Here is a 19,153-nt window from a genome sequence, read left to right as displayed (position 1 = left end):
GTTGACTTTCCTTTGTAAGTACCGCTAAATGGTACCGAAAAGATATTTCTCAAATAAGATAGAAGTACATGTGCATGAGAAACTGGCTCACTATTTATTTTAAAAACTATTTTAGGTCGGTTATTTTAGCTGCTGTTTTTCTTTTTTTTAATTTTTGCTTTTCCTATTAACAGTTTAAAAAATAAATTAAACAGAGTTTAAACAACGTTATTGTAATTTTCTATTTATTAGATACACCTACGGTTCAGTACAAACATATACGTATAACTAGAAGCTAGGCAAAGCATTAAGTCTTTTCATTCATGGGCTTGGCCCTCTTCTGATTCCATTCTCTACTCCCCACTACAAATTAGTCCTTAGTATTCCACAGTCACACACTTGGTCTTGAGGTACTCGTTGAGCGCCTCCTGGCCCAGATCCTTGCCATATCCGCTCTGCTTGAATCCCCCGAAGGGAGCTGCCACGTCCGTCTTGTTGTAGACGTTGACGAACACAGTGCCGGCTTCGATGCGGTCGGCGAAGCTGAGGGCCTTTCCGATGTCCTTTGTGAAGACCCCACTGGCCAGGCCGTACTCCGTCCGGTTGGCCCGCTGCATCAGGGAGTCCACGTCGCTGCCGTTGAACTTGGAGATTATCATGATGGGTCCAAAGGACTCCTCTTGGGCAATGAACATGTCGTCGGTGACGTTCGTGAATACCGTGGGGGTGAAGAAGTATCCCTTGAGATCTGGCACCCGACATCCTCCGTACACCAGTTCCGCCCCTTCGGCCACGCCCCGCTGGCAGAAGTCCAGTAGCTTGTCGAAGTGCGCCTTGTGGTTCTGGGGTCCATGGGCCGTGGAGCGGTTCAGTGGATCCCCGATGGTCATGGTGCGCAGATCCTTGAGCACCCGTCTCACGAATTCGTCGTGGATCCGATCCTCCACGAACAGTCGACCTGCGGCGATGCAGTTCTCCCCCTTGTTAAAGAAGACCGAAGACATGCCCTGGACAAGAAAATATATTAATATATAAAAATAAATTGATAATTTTTTGTCCCATTAGCGAGACCATACTTACGTGTTTCACCGCCTTGTCCAAATCGCAGTCCGCAAAGATGATCAACGGACTCTTGCCGCCCAGCTCCAGGGAGCACTTCTTGAGGTTGGAGTCCGCGCAGGACTTCATAATATGTTTGCCGATGGGCGTGGAGCCGGTGAAGCCCAGCTTGCGCACCAGCTGATGATCGGCGACCGCCTGCCCCGCATCCGAACCCTTGCCGGGCAGCACGTTGATCACTCCCGGCGGGAATCCCGCCCGGACGGTAAGCTCGGCGAACTTGAGGGCGGTCAGCGGGCAGGTCTGGGCAGGCTTAATCAGACAGGTGTTGCCGGCGGCAATGCAGGCGGCCATTTTCCAGGACAGCATCATCAGCGGGTAGTTCCAGGGCGTGATCAGGCCGCAGACTCCAATGGGCTCCTTGCGGGTGAAGGTCAGCACGTTGTTGGGCCTGGCTGGGTTCACGGGAATGGTGCTGCCCTGGATCTTGTCGCACCAACCGGCGAAGTACCGCCACGCATCGATGGACATGCCCACGTGGGTCTTCAAGGCCAGTGTGTAGACCGCTCCCGAGTCCACCGCCTCAATGGTGGCCAGCTCCTCCTTGTGCTGCTCCATGAGATCGGCCAGGTTGAGCATCAGTTGTCCGCGCTGCCTGGCCGAGATCTGCTTCCACGACCCGTAGAATGCCGTGTGGGCAGCCTGCACAGCCTTGTCCACGTCGCCGGAGGAGGCACAGGCCACCTGGCAGAGCACTTCCTCATTTGTTGGATTGACAATGTCCAAGGTGCGTTGACCCTCGGCGTCCACGAACTCGCCGTTGATGAACAGCTGGGTGGGAACTCGGATCTCCCGTTTGTTGGCCTTCAGCGTGAATCCCTCAAAGTCCAACTGCTGACCACCGGAACCACCGCTGCCCTGCCGCAGAATCTTCACCAGCTGGCCGAAGAACTCCTCGAAGACGGGGGCCATGAAAACCTGCTCGTTCTCCAGCGGCACATCGAAGGCCTCCTTCACCTCCTCCACCAGACGCACCACGTCCATGGATCCGGCGCCGGCAGCAAAGAAATCCGTGGAGGGTTCGATTTGCTCCTTGAGTATCGCCTGCCAAATCCCCGCCAGCAAGGTTTGCTTGCTGAGCTCATCCTCCGTGAAATCCGTGATGGGCTGCTGATCCGCCTGCTTAAACCACTCGCTGGCGCTGATCACCTTGGAGCCACGCTTAATCCGCCGAATGTTGACGAAGGCCCCATCGGTTCCCTCGATGAGGAGGCCACCACTGTGAACCCAGGCCGGCTTGGGCAGACCCTTCAGACGCAGCGCCTGTCCATGGGAAACGGGTCCCGCGGAGTACAGATGAGCTCCGAAGAGACGAACCTGCTCCTCCGAGCCATCCTCCAGGAGCACAGTGGCCACAGCTCCCGGAACTGAGTCCAGACCTCGGACAAAGTTCCAAATCTTCTCTGCAGAGGCTTGCAGATTGATCACCTGATTTTCCGTCTTGAACATGGCCGGATCATAGGTGGCTCCCACCTCCGTTTGGGTTACCTTGGGAGCTGTGCCACTGGCCACCATATCCACGGCCACGCCCATGGCCTTCACGCCCTCGGGGTACAGGAAGCGCTTGTAGATGGTGTCCAGCGTGTCGGTGGGCTCGAGGTTCGTCTGGCGGGTGAGCAGAAGGGGTCCCGTGTCCAGGCCGTCGTCCGCCCAGAAGATACTGAAGCCGGCCACCTCGTCGCCCTCGATGAGGGTCCAGGAGATGGCGCTGGCTCCGCGGTGGCGTGGCAGGATGGAGGGATGGTAGCAGATGCTGCCCAGAGGGGCGCCGTCGATCACTTCCATGGGAATGAACTGGGAGCAGAAGGGCAGGACGTTTAGGGTGGCGCCCACCGACTTGTACTGCTCCAGGACCTCGGGCAGGGCCACGCCCTTGCGACGCCAGCTGGAGAACTTGAACACTGGAATCTTGTGGGCGGCGGCGGTGGTGGCCAGGATGTCCTCGCGACTGCCCTTGTCGGGGATCGTGAAGACTCCCACTATCTGGATATTCAAGCGCTCCAACAAGAGCTCCAGAACGTCGGCTGCAAAATTGCTCTGGCCAATAATCGCAATTTTTAGGTGTAGCTGAAACGGGCATTGACATTAGATTGGTCTTAGAACACCTAAGTGTTAAGTCAATAGAACTTAACTAAATTGCTTTTAAGATGTAGAGAATTTATTAGAATTATAGAAACGTAACAAGAATAACGATTTAATCAGTTCAATTAGTACATTTTATTATATTTGATTATTTTTGGGTAAAAATATAGATCTAAAATGTAATTTATATAAGAAAAAAAATTGTTTTTTAATTTCAAGTTATAAGTTTCTAAAATATTTTTTGATACGCGCATTTGTTATTACTCACGAACGTAAATGCAACCATTTAAAAACAGTTAAACAATTTTTTTTACTAATTTTAAACCAAAAATAGTTTTTTATAAGCTTTGTTTTTCATGTTTTTAATAAAAACTAATTGCGATTAATTATTTTAAAGTCACAAATTTTAAAACGAAGAATGACGACGAACATTTTATATTCTCCTCTGCTTTCTCAATCAACTTGAATGAAAATACGCAGATCATTCAGGTATATGTCTGAAATGATTTATACAGATTACAAACTCACGACACCTAATCTTTTGTTATAAAATGAACTACGCGTTTTTATTAATGTTGTTAATTATAAGCAAGTTGGAATGAATACTAACAGCCATGGTTGCAGACACTTTTTCAGCAATTTGAAACTCAACACTTCTCGACTACAGTAATTCTTAAAAAGGTGCTAAGCAATACTATTTCACAGTTTTTCTTGGTTATTTGTGTCGGGCCGGCAAACTATCAACTGAAATCGCGTGTACGAAGCGGCTCGTATTTATACCTTGGCAGCGCACGAGCAGTCCATTATCGTTATCAACTGATTATAAGCCGAAAATAAAAACAAATCCGAGAGCATAGTGACTCTGTTGTTGGCTCACTTTACATATACATCATAATTAAATTATAGAAACATCAGATTTCTTATCAGCTATAGCGTAGAAAAACTGGAGCGCCAGCTTTGCGAAAATTGTGTGCATGCCGATATTTCATGACCAGAGGGCCGGTCTTTTTTTTGCGGTTAAAAATAGCCAGGTGTATGAACACTGTTCTACAAGTAGATTTTACAAATTAAGCGGGGATTTTTTGCTGACTGTAGTTCCCTAGAAACATGGCTTATAGGGCATAGTAATTTCGCCTTTTTTTTAGTACAACATATAAATATTTACTCCGTTGATCAACCAACTTAATGGTTATAAAACGTTGATTTTAACAGTAAATAAACAAGGAATCAATTAACATGCATAGATAACAGAAATAATTTCATAACTTAAGGACTCGAGTGACAATACGTCAACTTGTCCAGAGATCGCCGGGGTGCCTGCGCTTTTATCTTCTTCTGGTCCTTGGATTGGCCAAGGCAGCAGCTAGGTGATTAGCGTGCGCCGTGAGGCGTTCGTCGATTTATTTGCTCCCGGACAGAGGGATCGAGGAGGTTAGTGGAAAGTAATTTCCCCGACGCCTACTTTGGTAATCCACAAAAATAATCCCCCAACTGGGAAGCGTATAAATAACTTTAATTACTTAAATGTTTTCGAAACTTCAGCAAGATAACAATTGAGAAGCCAATTAATCTGATCAATTAGCAAATGGTTTGTTGAAATGCCAATCAATAGTAGAACCACTATACCGGTCAGAGCTTAATATTCTAAATAGTTTTGTTCGAACCTCACGGCATGCTGTATTCCCTACAACCGTACCTCAAGTACTTCGCCTTGCTGGGCCTTGTGCCCTGGTCGGAGAGCTCCCACCCTCAGGTCATGCAGAAAGTGTACTCGGTTTGCCTTATTGCATTTAATATTGCAAGCTCCGTGATTTACATTTATTTCCCACCGACTTCGGAACCGTTCCTCTCTCTGATGGTCAACATAATAGTTTTTGCAGCTAAGATTGTGTGCGTCACTGTCATCTTGCTGCAGATGATGGTTAACTACGCAGATTACTATGTGTTCTGCATGGAAATTAAGTGCCTGGGACTGAGACTTCAGGGCGAACTTAGGATGAGTGTGGGGGGGTTAAGCTGGAAGACCTATGCCAAAGTTATAGGACTGGGCTTAAGCTTTTTGATGACCATAATGCCCTCGATCTATGTTGATCTGACCTTAGGCATCCTCTACTTTTGGCCCTCGCTGCTACCTATCCTTATCATCAGGATGCAATGTGCTCTGATGCTGCTCTACGTAGATCTGTTGGGTCACCACGTATGTCTTCTGGGCCGTCGGCTCAAAAACGTACTCGACTGTCACCTCTTGGGCGCCAATTGCATTCTGGATGGCGACTGCGGTCAGCTTTGCTCGCTGGAGTTTCTGTTGGCACTTAAGCGGAGTCACATGGACCTGTATCATCTTTTCACGCACTTCAACAACCTCTTTGGCTGGTCCATACTCAGCATCTACGTGGTTCTGTTTACAGACAGCACGGTCAACATTTACTGGACCCAGCAGGTTCTGGCTGAGATCTACGACTACGGATTTCTCTATGCAACATTTGCAGTGTTTGTGCCGTCACTAGTCATTATTTTCGTGCTCTGTCGATGCGGAGAGTTTTGCAAAAGAAAGGTTGGTGTTAAATTAGATATTTTGGTTATTGATTATTTATTTATTTCTTGTGATATGATATTCATAAAGTCCTTTTCCTAGAATGAGCTGATTGGCAGCTATTTGAGGAGCTTGTCCTGTCATCCTTCGCCAGCAAGGGAACCGGCGTATTATGAACTGCTTTCAGAGTTTATCATGCAAGTGGAACACAATTCGCTGGCCATCAATGCCGAGGGCTTTATGGAGACCGATAACTCGCTCCTTATGTCGGTGAGTACCTCTTAGAACTTCCGAACTGAGCTCTGTTCTGACTCTTTTTTTTCGTTTTCAGTTACTGGCTGCGAAAGTTACCTATTTAATCGTGCTCATGCAGTTCAGTTCGGTGTAGTTACCTTAAAACTTAAAGTATACCTTGATATTTGTAAAATATTTTAACGGCCCCTTTCGTTAAGTAAATTCGTTTATCTTAGATTTACGGAAATAGAACAATTAAAAAAAACGAAAGTTTGATTAGCCGATTTCAGCGGTTCATGGGCGCAATGGAAATTTTATGAATGAACTGATATGATAAGAATGAAAGTACCTGCCCTCCAAAATAAAACATCTGACCACCGAAAAAAGCTCAGATGCAGGGGGTCCAAAATAAGTCAACTGATAAGACTTAATTTTAAAATTCATTATGCAATCAAGCTAATGTCTATTGTTTATTTGCCTATGGAAATTCAGTAAATCATATTGAGCACGCGTTTAGAAGCTGCTTTGTGGTGAAATTTCGGGGCTTGTCAATAAAAAGGTATTCGTATACGTTTTCAGCTTGGTAATACTGATAGCCCATAATCAATGGTAGCCAAGTGATAACCCGAACGATTGCCCTCCGTCCAGAACTAGCAAACAAACAGCCAAGCAAACCGGTTTCCATGATGAACCATTAAGATTCGATCCGGTTCCAAGTGGTTAAATATGTGCCAATTTTGATAGGCACTTGGGGCACTCGTTATAGCCGAAGTCCGTCTAATCTGTTGGCAAGTGTTTTCTACTTTTTATAAATTTCCTAAGATTACCGCTGCCCAAGCGGTTCGTACCGGATTCCAAATTGAACTTTCCACGCCTTATCATTGTAGGGCAAATAAAAAATACACCAGCACTTGTGCTTTTGGAATGCTCATCAATTTACTAACAGAAAGTGACAGACATAAAAATTTAAGAATACACCTTAAAAACATTTTAAACTGTTAATTACTTAAAGGTCACCTGAGCACTAACACTGAGTTCTTTAACCACAGCGTCTCCATCTTCGCTCAAGATCTCAAGGTTGCACTCTATTTGTTCCGTTTTTAAACATTTTTGTTGTGCACAATCGATTTCGATTTCAGTTTCGGTTGGGTCCTCAAAATAATCAATCCTAAAACATTCAGTAGAAGAAGATTGTTGTGGTGTGCGCTTTTCGCTTTCGTTTTTCAGTGTTTCCAATTGGTCCTCCTTTCCATCGGGTAAAAACACTTTCTTCAAAGCTATATCTGGTGCCAAAGTACTTTCCATTGCTTCGCCGTCGCTTATCAAGCACTTAACTTCTAGATTAGAAATCACCTTTTCTTCACTGATTATATTTTTATCTTCGTTCCCTCTCTGAGGGATGTCTTCAACCTTACAGAAACTTGAATTTCTATTGTCAGTACTTTGTGCAATATCGTCTTGATCTACAGCTTCTAGATTTTCTTCCTTTCCAAATATGTGTTCTTCAATCATCTCTGTGTCTTCAGGAACAGGGCTAGTATTTTCATCATCATCGTCGTCACATTCATCGCTCTCACCAAACTCTTGTTTATTAAGCATTTCAATCGTCTCAGGATCAAGGAACTCGTGTAATCGTTCAGCTATTTTGGCCCATTTCGCCCTAGCACCTACGGACTGCTCAGAATTTGAAAGCGATTTCATTTCCTTTTCTTGTACGAGATTATGTAAGGGGTTATTACTTGGATGTGAGCAGCTGGTTGAAGTTATGTTTGATTTCTGTACCGTTGTCAACGGCGGCTGAATATTTCGCCGAGTGGCTTCTTTAAGATCGTGAACCATTTTTAAGTCCGCCTCAAATCCCTCAGAGTAGAACGACTTCAGGACTGCCTCGGGAAGTTTTGGCGGCTCTACCACAACTAGCTCCTCTCCAGATTCGTAGTCCGTTGAAGCATCCGATGGTATATCATCGTCTATACTTTTGTTCTGACAAGCGAGAGTGGTCTTTAGAAGTGGAGCGACACTTTCTTCAACCTGAGGTGTAGTCAATCGATTGGCTTCGTTTTTATCTTGAGAATTATCTTCGTTGTCTTTGGATTCCAGGTGGCCATCGGTTTTATTTTCGGAGTCCCCTTCCATGGCCTCTGAAATTTCGCTCTTTTGCTCGAAAAGTTTTGCTCCACCCACGGACAAGCTAATTGGGACCAAATCCTCGGAAACATCTTGTTGTGTTAGCTGGAGTTGACGCTCCCTCTCCTCGTACTCCTTCATGCGAATGACCATTTTTTTCAGCAGATCATCCTCCTCCTCCCTCTGGGGAGTGCTTGGCTTGGTCACTTCGGATTCCTCGTTAGAAATCATCGCCTGCAACATCTCGTTTTCCTCACTGGTCAGCTGGTGCTCCGTCGATCCGGCCTTCATGTAAGCTTTAAGTTCGTTGTAGCTACGCATGCACTCGATGGCCGATTCAGCGTCATCGGATGCGTTGACTTCATGGAAATCCAGTTTCTGAAAGAACTCAGAGTCCAGGTTACCGAAGGTGGTCATAGCTTCCAGCGAGTAAAATTCGTCTTCAGGGGGGTCGTTCACCTCTCTAGAGCCGTCTGGCGATCCTTGAAGGGCAGATTCCATTTCCCTTTGCTGCATAGCCTCTGTCACCAGGTGTTCCTCTGACTTTCGTGGCTTTGGCTTATACGGGGTGGTCCATGGACGCCGAGCTCCCTGATTATGGCTTTCTCTGCCAGGTGTGTACTCTTCCTCGGCTGTCTCGTAGTCCTCGGACTCAGAGTCACTTATCAAGGCTGGAGGAGGTGGAAGCTCTTCCAGCTCCCCGGAGTCCTTCTTGACAACCATTAGCCGATTGTCGACCACCTCTAAGGTATCATCATATTTCTCGCGTTGGTTAAAGCACCGAGTGGCAGAGGCTGCCACGCGCCTCTTGAGCTTCTCCTTTTCCTTGGCTATTTGGGCGTCCAAGCTTTCCGCCGAATCCTGGTTGAACTCCGCAAGGTTCTTTGACTTCAGCAACTCCTGTGCGGCACGAATTTTCTCCACTCCCGCGGTCGGTGTTCGACCCAGCATAAACTTCAGCTTTGGATCGCCCATGGAAGTGACAAAGTCGGCGAAGGTATCCAGGCATTCCCGAAGGCTCTTGCCACGGGCCGGGTCCTCCAATTCAGGGGGCACCAACTTTTCAAGTTTCGGTTCGGCAGAGTAGCTGAACTCCTCATCGGATTCAATTGGACCAAACTCAAAACTCTTGGGTTTTTGAGCCCGCACTAATTCGTTGTAAGTCACCTCAACAATGATATCGTCCAGCAAAGAGTGGCAAATACTGGCAACATCGGTTTCTTCGGTGGTAATAGTTTCCTCGTATTCCACCGTCGTTTCAATTTCATATGTCTCGTTAACCTCGTCCTCCAAGTCCTGCAGTAGCTTACGAAGGGCTTTCTCGTCCTCAGCCAGTTTTTTATCCATTTGAATGCAAATTTCCTCAGCCTCTTGGGCACTAGTCGTATTTGTGATGGGTTTGGTGAAGATGTTCTCTTTGACTGAAGTTTCAGAGATGGTCAGTTGACGCATACACTCCTCCTGTGGCCAATCCTGGCTTGGCGCATCAAACCCACTGCCAAAGACGCGCTTGGGTACATTATCCGTAGAATCGTCCAATATCTTGGCGAACAATTGGTCTTGCTCATCATCTGGAAGTGATTCTTTTAAAATTGCTTCATTACCATCGTCTGATATATTGGCCAAAAATTGGTCTTGCTTATCATCTGGCACTGATTTCTCTAAGAGTGTATTGTTCAAATCTTTCGGAGATTCTTTTTCGGCTTTCATTTCTTCTCTTAACTTCATCTTCATACGCCGTTCACTGGACTGATGGGCAAGAAGACGAGACTTTAGATCATGATGGGCTGTCAGGTCTTCTTCTTCAGTTTCTGTGTCTGATGGATTAGTCTCTTCCCTCATAGGCCCTACCAAACTCTGTGTGGACTGCCTCAGTTCTTCCAAATCCTCCTCCATTTGTCTACCCATTTCCTTCAAGTCATAAGCACACTTATCATTTGCGATGGCACTGTCCAGCTCAAACTCTAGCTGTTCCTTGGATTTGGGTGCGAGGCAAGGCTCTCCTTCCTCTTGATAAAAGTCCCTAGGCGTCTTGCTTTCCTCACAAAAAAACCTCGCGTCTGGTTTGTAGTTGGTTGTGTTTTCATTTAGATGTAGGTCTAGAGGCTCGTCGAGATCGACATCAAGCTCAGCTCCAAAGCTTTCGTACATTTCGTCAATAAGTTTACTCTTAAACTCTTTGTTGGTTTGGTCTTCTTCAAGACCGTTATTTTGAGCTATAGTTGTCAGGGTTTTGCAAGTGTTCTCGAAATCGTCATCGTTATCCAGCTCTGAACTACTGTCGATTTCGGTAACATTCGATTTTGGTAATGTATTTTCTTCAGGGGTTTTACTTTCTCCGACTTCAATTACACTACGCTGGTCCAATGTGCTCAATGGCAAATCTGCATTCCCAGACTTATCAATAATTGAATCCTCTGTTGGAGTATTGCTTTCAGCCTTGTCGATCGGCTCTTTAGTAATAGTGAGTTCTTCCAGGTTTGTCTCTTCTATTGGAACACGCACTACCTTGACAACATCTTTATCATCGGTGCCTTCAGTCTTCGTAGCATCCTCTTCCGTCATCACGCTCTTCTTAGCTTCCTCCGCTTTCTCTAAATCATATTCATAAAGGAACTTTGGACGACCCTCTAGAGGCGTACGATCACTTATTTTCTCAGCTATGTAATCGTCCCGAGAACCTACACTTCCATTGTCTTCGGCAGAACTAGATGTGGTGCTACTGTGCTGCGAGCCCGGCTGTTCACCCGACACCTCGTCCCACAAATGATCGACACCTCCGTTCGCAAGCTCGGCCCTTTTGCGGCTGTTCTCCGCGCATTTGTCGTCTTCGGAATCGCTGGACCTCAGCAAGGGAGCCTGCTGATCGGGAGGACGGTGACGATTGCGCATGCGTATGGTACCTGTGAGATAAAAAGATTAGACATTGTTCAGTGTTTCCCCTGATATCGACTTACAGTTAACGCTCTCGCGGGTCTTCCTACGTTCAGCCCTGTTCCATCGGTTGTTTTCCTTGCGTTCTCCTTCGTAGCCCTCTCGCTTCCTACAAAAATAAACGTTATGACTATCATTTACCGAAATAAAATGTATTATTATTATTTATAAAAAAAATATATATAAATTACATTTCATTTAATATGTTATAAATATATATGTGCATTATATTTCATTAACTAAGAATTATTCGTCAGCTATAATCAGAAAAAAGTTATATTATAAATTATATATTTAAATTAATATTTAATATTAAAGTTTCGAAATGAACTTTTTTTTATTGGTTTTGTTTTTTAGAGCTTGATGTCGAACATCTTAACATAAGGATAAGATGTTAACCAACTTTCTCATTCAATTATCTTAGATGTATGACTACTTTTTGGCATCCTTAAATTGTTTTCATCACAGCCTACGAATAATAATATCTAGTACCGATAAGAACTTCAGCATCCCAGCTTTCTAGCCTTATTTCGCCTAAAATAAATTAGTTTAGACGTCTGCGATTATCTTTTATGAATCAGGGGATTATGCGACCATGGGTAGACAGACTCGACTGATCCTGATAAGAAATATGTATCTTTTATAGGCTCGAAAAAAATTTCTTCAATCTGTTTTTATACGTTCCCTTGACAGAGTGTATGCTTACCAAGCCTCAGCGCACGCTCGATCACGGGGGAACACAGGACGACTATCCAAATAAGTGAGTTCTTTCTGATCGGGATACATAGTTTCTTATTAAGTAATGAAAAGTTTGGCGAATTCAATAACTTACGCAGGCCAGTATCAAGGTTTTCCGATACTGGGGTAGTCTAGAAACCACGGGGTTCCCCTGTAACACCAAAACCCTCAGACTTGGCATCTGCTCGAACACTTTCACAATCAATATGTCGTCAATTCGGTTGTTTGATAGGTCCAGCACCGATAGATTTTTGCACTGGACCAAGTCTGACAGGCTCTCGCAGTCCTTCAGATAGTTTGATGAAATGTTGAGGGTGTTCAAAACTGGTAGGATATCGGACCCAATGTTTTGGATTTTGCGAATATGGTTTGAGCTAAGATTTAAAGTATCTAGCTCTCTGCATGGGTTTAAATTCTCCATCTTTGTGATCAAATTGTTTTGCAGAAATAGGCACTTCAGTTTAGTCAGTTGTTCCAAGCCCTGTATTTCGGAAATCGCATTGCACTCTAGCCACAGGGACTTAAGCTCCGTGTACTCCTCCAGGCACTCGATGCTCTGATAACCTAAAGAAAACATTATTGGATAATTTTCTTTGACTCTGAATGAACTGTGGAACACCTACCCTGATAGTGCAAATAGAGTACATCATTTAGACGTGGTGTCTGATACAGCTTGGCCTTCTTGCACAGTTCCTTCAGGCCCTTGGGCGTCATGCGATTAAGACCGGTTACCTCTCTGCGAGGGGCCACTACCCCGGTTCCTTGAGACATTTTCCTTTTTATTAATTCTTTAAAGGAACTGATGAAAAATATACTATTTTATTTTTGATTTGCTATTTGTTGACACTGCTGCAGAATAGCACACTTCCTTCGTTTCCTTTTTTATTGAACAAACAAGCAGGCCAAGAAACACCCATACGTTGCTTATAGCAACCATAATGGTGTTTCTTTTTCGATCGCTTCTTTCTTGATAGCGTAACTAATGGTAATATAAACAAAGATTGTAATATGCCGGTCCGAAAACCACACAAATGAATAATAAGCCGAAAAATGTCGGATGATGCCAAAGCAACAATTGTAAAATATATCAAAAAGTATTTCTAACTAGAGCTTCCAACATTTAGTATTTATTACGATTTTAGAATTTACTTCGTAAACATGCAGTCTGTAGAATTCATTACACATTTATTATTTTGAATTTAAATTGTTAATTTATTCAAAGGATTCTCAGTGGTACACATATATTTAAACACAGTTTAAAATACGAATACAAATACATATTACAAATTTTACTTAATTATCAATATTCAGCTGTATACTTGTAGACAGTTATGTATGTATTGCAAATGTGTTTTAATATTAAGTCAAATAATTTTACTGTGATCGTCTATTTTTAAAGCCTCGAGATTAAGTTGCAAGATACGCTTCACGATATAATGTAATTCGATATCAAAATTGTAAATTCGATTTATTTAATTTCCATATTGAGTATGATTTTACAATTACACATTTGTTTTCTAGAGTACAGTATAGTGGGATGATATACAACTGATACGTCTTAGACGAGAATGCAATGAATGGAGTAGAATAAAATATTGATTTAAAATGATGGTTAATAGATTTACATAAATATAATAACGGTTAAAATTTCTCTTCATTGATATCCTTCCCTAATATTTCTCCCTTCCTTTAATAATAATAGGTTGTTTTTCGTTCAATAGCATTCATTACATTTCCGTCAAAGATATTTCGTCCCACTAATAGTAAACTATATATATAAACTATATAATCGGACGTGTCCTAAACATTTCTTAAAACCAAAACTTTTCTGAGCCGTCCCAAAAACCTCATAGAAATTTATAATTCTGTTCAATTCAGTTTTTTTAAAACAATACCAATACCAAATGCACATACCAACACACACAAATTTACACATTTAATTGGTTCATTTTCGTAATATTTGGGTTCTATTGAGCTGACATTATGGATTATGCATGCCTTTTAAATGAATACAAATATATATACGCAGTTCTGGAGGAAAATCGAAAAAGATTGATTTTGTAGCTCAGTTCAACCGTAATTTGGTATTACAATTATAAGTATAAATTTGTATATAAATCAAAACTGGTGGTTTTCTTTTCGAGGGAGGCGTACATGCCCACCCTACTTACATAGAATCAAATAAGACGTATTCCTAATGTATTTTAAAGATTGATAAAATCGTTGCAAGGGCACTTTGTCAAATTATGAAATATGCATATATGTGATTGTGATTGAGTGATATGGAAATGGGTCTACGGTGTCAGAGCAAAATATGCAGGAATGTTAGGAATGACTTATTAATTGAAGAGTGTTGGTCCTCAAAACCATTTCCGCAGTTTAACAGGGTTTTGAAAAAACAAAAACAGTGGACATATAACGAAAAACAAAAACTGTGGCAATATTGGATATAATTAGGCAAGAGATTCGTTTTGCCTACAATGTATTTGAATGATGTATTCAAGGAACTAAGGTACAACATATAATATATGCCCTAGTTATATATAATCAGCCTTCAATGGGCAAGTGAAACAGATGAATTGTTTGTGTAAGTGCTTGTGACCATGTTCAATTAAGACAAGCCAACGTGAAAACTTTGTATGACGACTACAAACTACTAAAATTGGTGTTCCCGCTTTAAATGCGACATACGGGATCCTCGCTGCGCAACCTAAACGTGATCGTAGCTCCTGCGAAACGAACGATAGAGGCAGCAGGCGAACAGTATGGTAAGCATCTATGGAAACAGTCGGTTTATTAATCTATTTTAATCAAAAGTGGAATATCGACTCACCTGGATACCCGCCACTGCCAATACAACTGAGGCCAGGATCAAAGTCTTCGAGTCCAAGATGTCTAAAAGTTTCTGCAAGCATCCCTGCTTGTTTGCATGGACAGATGTGCATTCCTTGGCCTCGCTTAGGTTAATCACAGAGCAACACGCTGCCGGCAGGGTCTTGTTGGCGAAGTTGTTTTCCCAGTCGCTCGGCCCGAACGTGCCGCAGCAGTCCAGCTCGGTCTGCAGCAGGGTCCAGGCATCCCGGTAGTCGGCCCGATCCTTGTAGTGCTTCATGGTCGTGTTGAATTGTCCCTCCATGAGCTGCTGCAGACCAGTGTGCTTCACGTAGCCGGCAACGCCCAGTCCGATCTCGAACAGGAAGATGACCACGGCGAGAATGGCGAAGCTCAGTATCATGCAGCTGCTCTCCTTGAGGGCTCCACAGCATCCCAAGAAGCAGATGACGGCAACTGCGGCTCCGACAATCATCAGTATTATGGGAGCGGTCCAGATGTGATCGCTTACGAAATTCGAATAGTGAGCATAGTTCAGTTGAACCATTCCCCCCACCAGAAAGATGAGAAGTCCGGAAAGCTGGGTAGGGTAAGAATTTTATATTATTAATAATGAAGTCCTGAGACTTTTTGAATAAGGTTACATAATATTATTTAGGTCAATTTTTATGAAATCATAAAAGAAAAAGACATTTCTTTCAAAAAAGAAGGAAAGAACGGGGTACGGTTATTTATAATTTTTTTTTTTTAAAACGAACTTTAAACTTTGCTTCGGAACACAAATATATTAATAATAAATAATAAAAATAAAAACAAAGAATATTTTATGCAGATATCCCATCTAAATGCAACCACTTTCATTTAATTTAACTCAATAAGTAATTTTTGCACTTTTTGCCTCGTTGATTGAATACTCACCGCAAAAAGAAGGTTGCAGAAGAATGTCAAATATTTGACACATGCCAAGCCGCCGGATGCCATGATGCTCCGAAAAGTGTTGCTTTGTTACGCGCTGGTTGACTTATTTGTAAAGAACTGAAAGGGAAAAAGGGGTTGAAGCCAAATATAATCAATTGGGCAGGACAACGGCGACCGTAAATCAATAAAGTGGTTAGCCCCAGACGCACACGGCTCCGAAAAATACGAGTAATGCGAGGTTGGTTCCGACAAAAGCTCTGACCGAGCCAACCACCAAATCAGAGCACACTTAACCACCATGGACTGTCTCTCGGTGCCTCCAGTTTGGGTACACACATACCTTTACCGCCTCGAACACCCGTCTGCCCGAGTATTAACTCTGCCTTCAGCAGGTTGAACCTGCCACTGCCACCCACTTCCTCCCACAAAGCAATGTGAATGCAACGCTCAGTTGCAAGGCGCATTTTCAGTCGATGGGAAAATTCTGCCATTTTCATTTCGTTTGACTGCATTGTGTTCGTGTGGCCTAGTTCTCGACGCATTATTATTTGTTATTACATTTTCCTTTAACGGGGTAGGGGTGGGGGTACATGCATTTGTTACAAGGACGACCTGCGGGTTAGCATACAAATCGATATTGTGTGCATGAAACCACGAAATCGAAAATATTACCCATTACAAAGTTTTTATACCCTTGCAGAGGGTATAATGATTTCAGTCAGAAGTTTGCAAAGCAGTGATGGAAACGTTTCCGACCCCATAAAGTATATATATTCTTGATCAGCGTCACAAGACGATCTAGCCATGTCCGTCTGACGTCCGTCTGTCCGTACATTTCTACGCAAACTAGTCTCTCAGTATTAAAGCTATTGAGCTGAGACTTTCCGAAAAGTCTTCTTTCTATTGCAGGTAGTATATAAGTTGGAACCAGCCGGATCGGACAACTATATTTTATAGCTCCCATAGAAATTATCGGGAACAAATTTTAAAAAATTATACTTTCGTAGTTTTTTAACATAGGTTACCTACGCTTGGAAATAACATTTTTTATTTGGTTTTAAATTTCAAATTAAATTTTATCAAAATCTGACGACTATATCATATAGATGCCATAGGAACGATCGGAAAAGTAGTGGTAAAATAATATTGAAAAATTATATCTTCGGTGTTTTTTAACATTTAAATCGGATCGATGGGATAATTGGTGGGAAATAATATGAAACGAATATTATATTGGGAATATAAATTTTTATATTTTTAAGAATTTCGAATTCAATTTAATAAAATTATTGATTATTTTTTATAACTACAAGGGCATATATTCGGCTTGCCGAAGCTAACTTCCTTTCTTGTTATTACACGTTTTCCCAAAGGGAAGTCATCAAAAAGTTTACAATACAGGCTTTGAAACCTCTGGATTCAAGGTTAAAGTAGAAAAAAACAAATATCTTCTCTGTAAAAGAACTAAACTTGTTTAATTTATTTAAATGAATGAATAAGTGATACTTGATAAAAAATTTAATTTTTTCCAAACAGACAATGCGTTTTTCTTAAACCTGTACCTATAAGACAGCATTCTTTTATTAATTTAATAGCAATAGCCCGTAAAGTATATCTTCTTCATTTTATTTCACAATTATGTGCCAACCAACGAGGTTGAACTCTTCAATTGGAAAAGGTCGGTTTCCAAATTAGTGTAGTACCACAACCCATCTTCGTGCTATAGCCATGATATCTACGCCATGGCAAAGTATTAAGAATAGAGTCCCACCACGACAGAATCGATTGTCTTGTAATTGTGTCACCGGTGGAAAATGTGGTTGATTGCCGTCGTCCAGTGGGGCGGATTGATTGGGCTAAGCCCAATAAAAGAAGTCCAATAAAAAATTCAGCACCTGCACCTGTCACACGACCAGGAATGTGGAGGAAGAGAAAACACACTCACCCACTTGTGAATAAAGTCCAATTAGGCTTCTGTCGAACCTGTGCTACCGCTAATACCCCTTTTTGTGAAAATAATTTGATTACAGGCAACATTAATTTGTATCCTCTGCTTTAAAAGCCATTCTTTTAAGTCAATAAACTTTTAAATTTCGTTAAAATAAAGCAGACACTTTTTTATTGGATAGTGTATTTTGCAGAAATCTGACTATCAAATTCTAAATAGGAAATAAATTAATTTTTAATATAATTTTTACAAAGGTAAATATATGTATAATATTAATAACTCAAAATATTGATTAGTATTTAATATACCAACGGATTCCGGCTATTCAAATCTTGTTAAATGTATATTCAAGGATTTTTATGTTTCGAAAATAATTCAAAACAGATTTAAAATTGTTTTATGATAATTTAGTATTGGCACAATTGGCATGTATTAAAATCCTAATCGGATATGCGGAAATGCAACATGGGAGTTTTCTGCATTAAGTAGTCTATAGAGCGTCCACAAAACAGGTAATATCAATCTGGTTTCCTCCAAACCTTTGAAACACCTTCTTGTTGCGTCTTGTCCACAGTGACTGTGCCTTGACCGGCTGCTCTGGATCCCACCCACACTCACATATATAGGGTCTAGCAAGGGGAGTTCCCCTCCTACCCGGAGGAGGACGGGGTCACTGGGCTGGACGGTAACGCGAGGCCCGCGTCCGGATGCATGTGTGCATAATGATACACCTGGTTGCGTGCCATCGACTAATTCCGGAAACTCTGCCGTGGGCATGGAAGGCGGGCGTAAACAAGGAATTCCCACACCTCAAACCGTTTAGACTTTTACTGACCGTTTGAGCTATTTCCGAAATGGGAACGCTTGAGGCCGAAATGTAAATGCGAATCCGAACACCAAGGGGTTAACAAACTGCAGTCACACAACAGTGCATATGTACGTACAGATGTACATGCATTTGTTTTGGCTCAAAACACCAAGCTGCCCAGCACACCAACACACACGCGCGCTCCCCGCTCTGGAATCTAGATCTCAATCTCAGGTAGCAGAAGGCGAAAAAAGCAAAACAAAGCGCAGCAAAGTGGAGCGGAAGCCATGAACCTGAAAAGACGAAATAACTGCACATTCGCCCCATCCCCCTCACTCCCTTTTGCTTTTTATCCCGTCGTTCTACCTGGAATACACACACTTCCACCGGAAACTTGGCGGAGATACTATTTTTCTAACATCTTCAAACAACTGATGGTCGCGTCTTCATTTGCAGGTAATTGTTATTGAGATTGTGTATATACCTGCTTAAATCACGGCAGCGATGATTCGTTTGATTTATCCGCACACCCGCGTTCTTATCGGAACAACAACACTTTCAAGTGGGCTCTTCGCAGTTGAGCTGCGATAGCAGCAACGGCGCCATCGATAGCTCAGGACATTATCGATATTTTCACGGCTATCGCCGCTCGCTTATCACTTGTCTCTCTATCCCTGCCTGCCATAAGCTTTTTGCGCGGCAAGAAAGCTCTTTTTAAGTTTTTGAAACATTTTATTAGAAGTTCTGTGCATCATACATTTTACATCCACGATGTGTAGCCTTGGTAAAATAATGTAATGTTTTACATCGTACAGTCTCCGTACGGAGAGTTGCCACCCAGCCGAAAAGCGGTATGTGTTTTTGTGAGGTTTAAAGTGTAATTTTGCATAAGCTGAAATTT

General features: G+C 42.6%; 4 protein-coding genes across 4 annotated transcripts; 1 reads left to right on the top strand and 3 right to left on the bottom strand.

The window, feature by feature from the left end:
- Window positions 1–207: 207 nt before the first annotated feature.
- On the bottom strand, window positions 208–4,223 carry LOC108034131 (cytosolic 10-formyltetrahydrofolate dehydrogenase). The gene is made up of 3 exons (XM_017108920.3): window positions 3,791–4,223; window positions 1,060–3,165; window positions 208–986 (listed from the first exon to the last, which is right to left on the bottom strand). The coding sequence occupies exons 1-3, from the start codon at window positions 3,794–3,796 to the stop codon at window positions 357–359; spliced, it is 2,742 nt and encodes a 913-aa protein (XP_016964409.1). The 5' UTR covers window positions 3,797–4,223; the 3' UTR covers window positions 208–356.
- Window positions 4,224–4,629: 406 nt separating this feature from the next.
- Window positions 4,630–6,147, top strand: LOC108033602 (putative gustatory receptor 39b). Its single transcript, XM_017107955.3, has 3 exons — window positions 4,630–5,734; window positions 5,816–5,983; window positions 6,045–6,147. Exons 1-3 carry the CDS (start codon window positions 4,853–4,855, stop codon window positions 6,099–6,101), a joined length of 1,107 nt encoding a protein of 368 aa, XP_016963444.1. The 5' UTR covers window positions 4,630–4,852; the 3' UTR covers window positions 6,102–6,147.
- A 711-nt stretch (window positions 6,148–6,858) lies between these two features.
- On the bottom strand, window positions 6,859–12,605 carry LOC108034199 (dynein axonemal assembly factor 1 homolog). The gene is made up of 5 exons (XM_017109029.2): window positions 12,370–12,605; window positions 11,841–12,310; window positions 11,715–11,779; window positions 11,032–11,117; window positions 6,859–10,977 (listed from the first exon to the last, which is right to left on the bottom strand). Exons 1-5 carry the CDS (start codon window positions 12,515–12,517, stop codon window positions 6,950–6,952), a joined length of 4,797 nt encoding a protein of 1,598 aa, XP_016964518.1. The 5' UTR covers window positions 12,518–12,605; the 3' UTR covers window positions 6,859–6,949.
- Window positions 12,606–14,189: 1,584 nt separating this feature from the next.
- LOC108034207 (CD63 antigen) lies at window positions 14,190–18,835 on the bottom strand. Its single transcript, XM_017109039.3, has 4 exons — window positions 18,737–18,835; window positions 15,497–15,613; window positions 14,580–15,158; window positions 14,190–14,522 (listed from the first exon to the last, which is right to left on the bottom strand). The coding sequence occupies exons 2-4, from the start codon at window positions 15,557–15,559 to the stop codon at window positions 14,457–14,459; spliced, it is 708 nt and encodes a 235-aa protein (XP_016964528.1). The 5' UTR covers window positions 15,560–15,613; window positions 18,737–18,835; the 3' UTR covers window positions 14,190–14,456.
- Window positions 18,836–19,153: the final 318 nt, after the last annotated feature.

Source organism: Drosophila biarmipes, chromosome 2L (genome assembly GCF_025231255.1).
Source record: "Drosophila biarmipes strain raj3 chromosome 2L, RU_DBia_V1.1, whole genome shotgun sequence".
In the NCBI taxonomy this organism is placed as follows: Eukaryota; Metazoa; Arthropoda; class Insecta; order Diptera; family Drosophilidae; genus Drosophila; species Drosophila biarmipes.
This window is presented reverse-complemented; position numbering and strand designations above follow the sequence as displayed.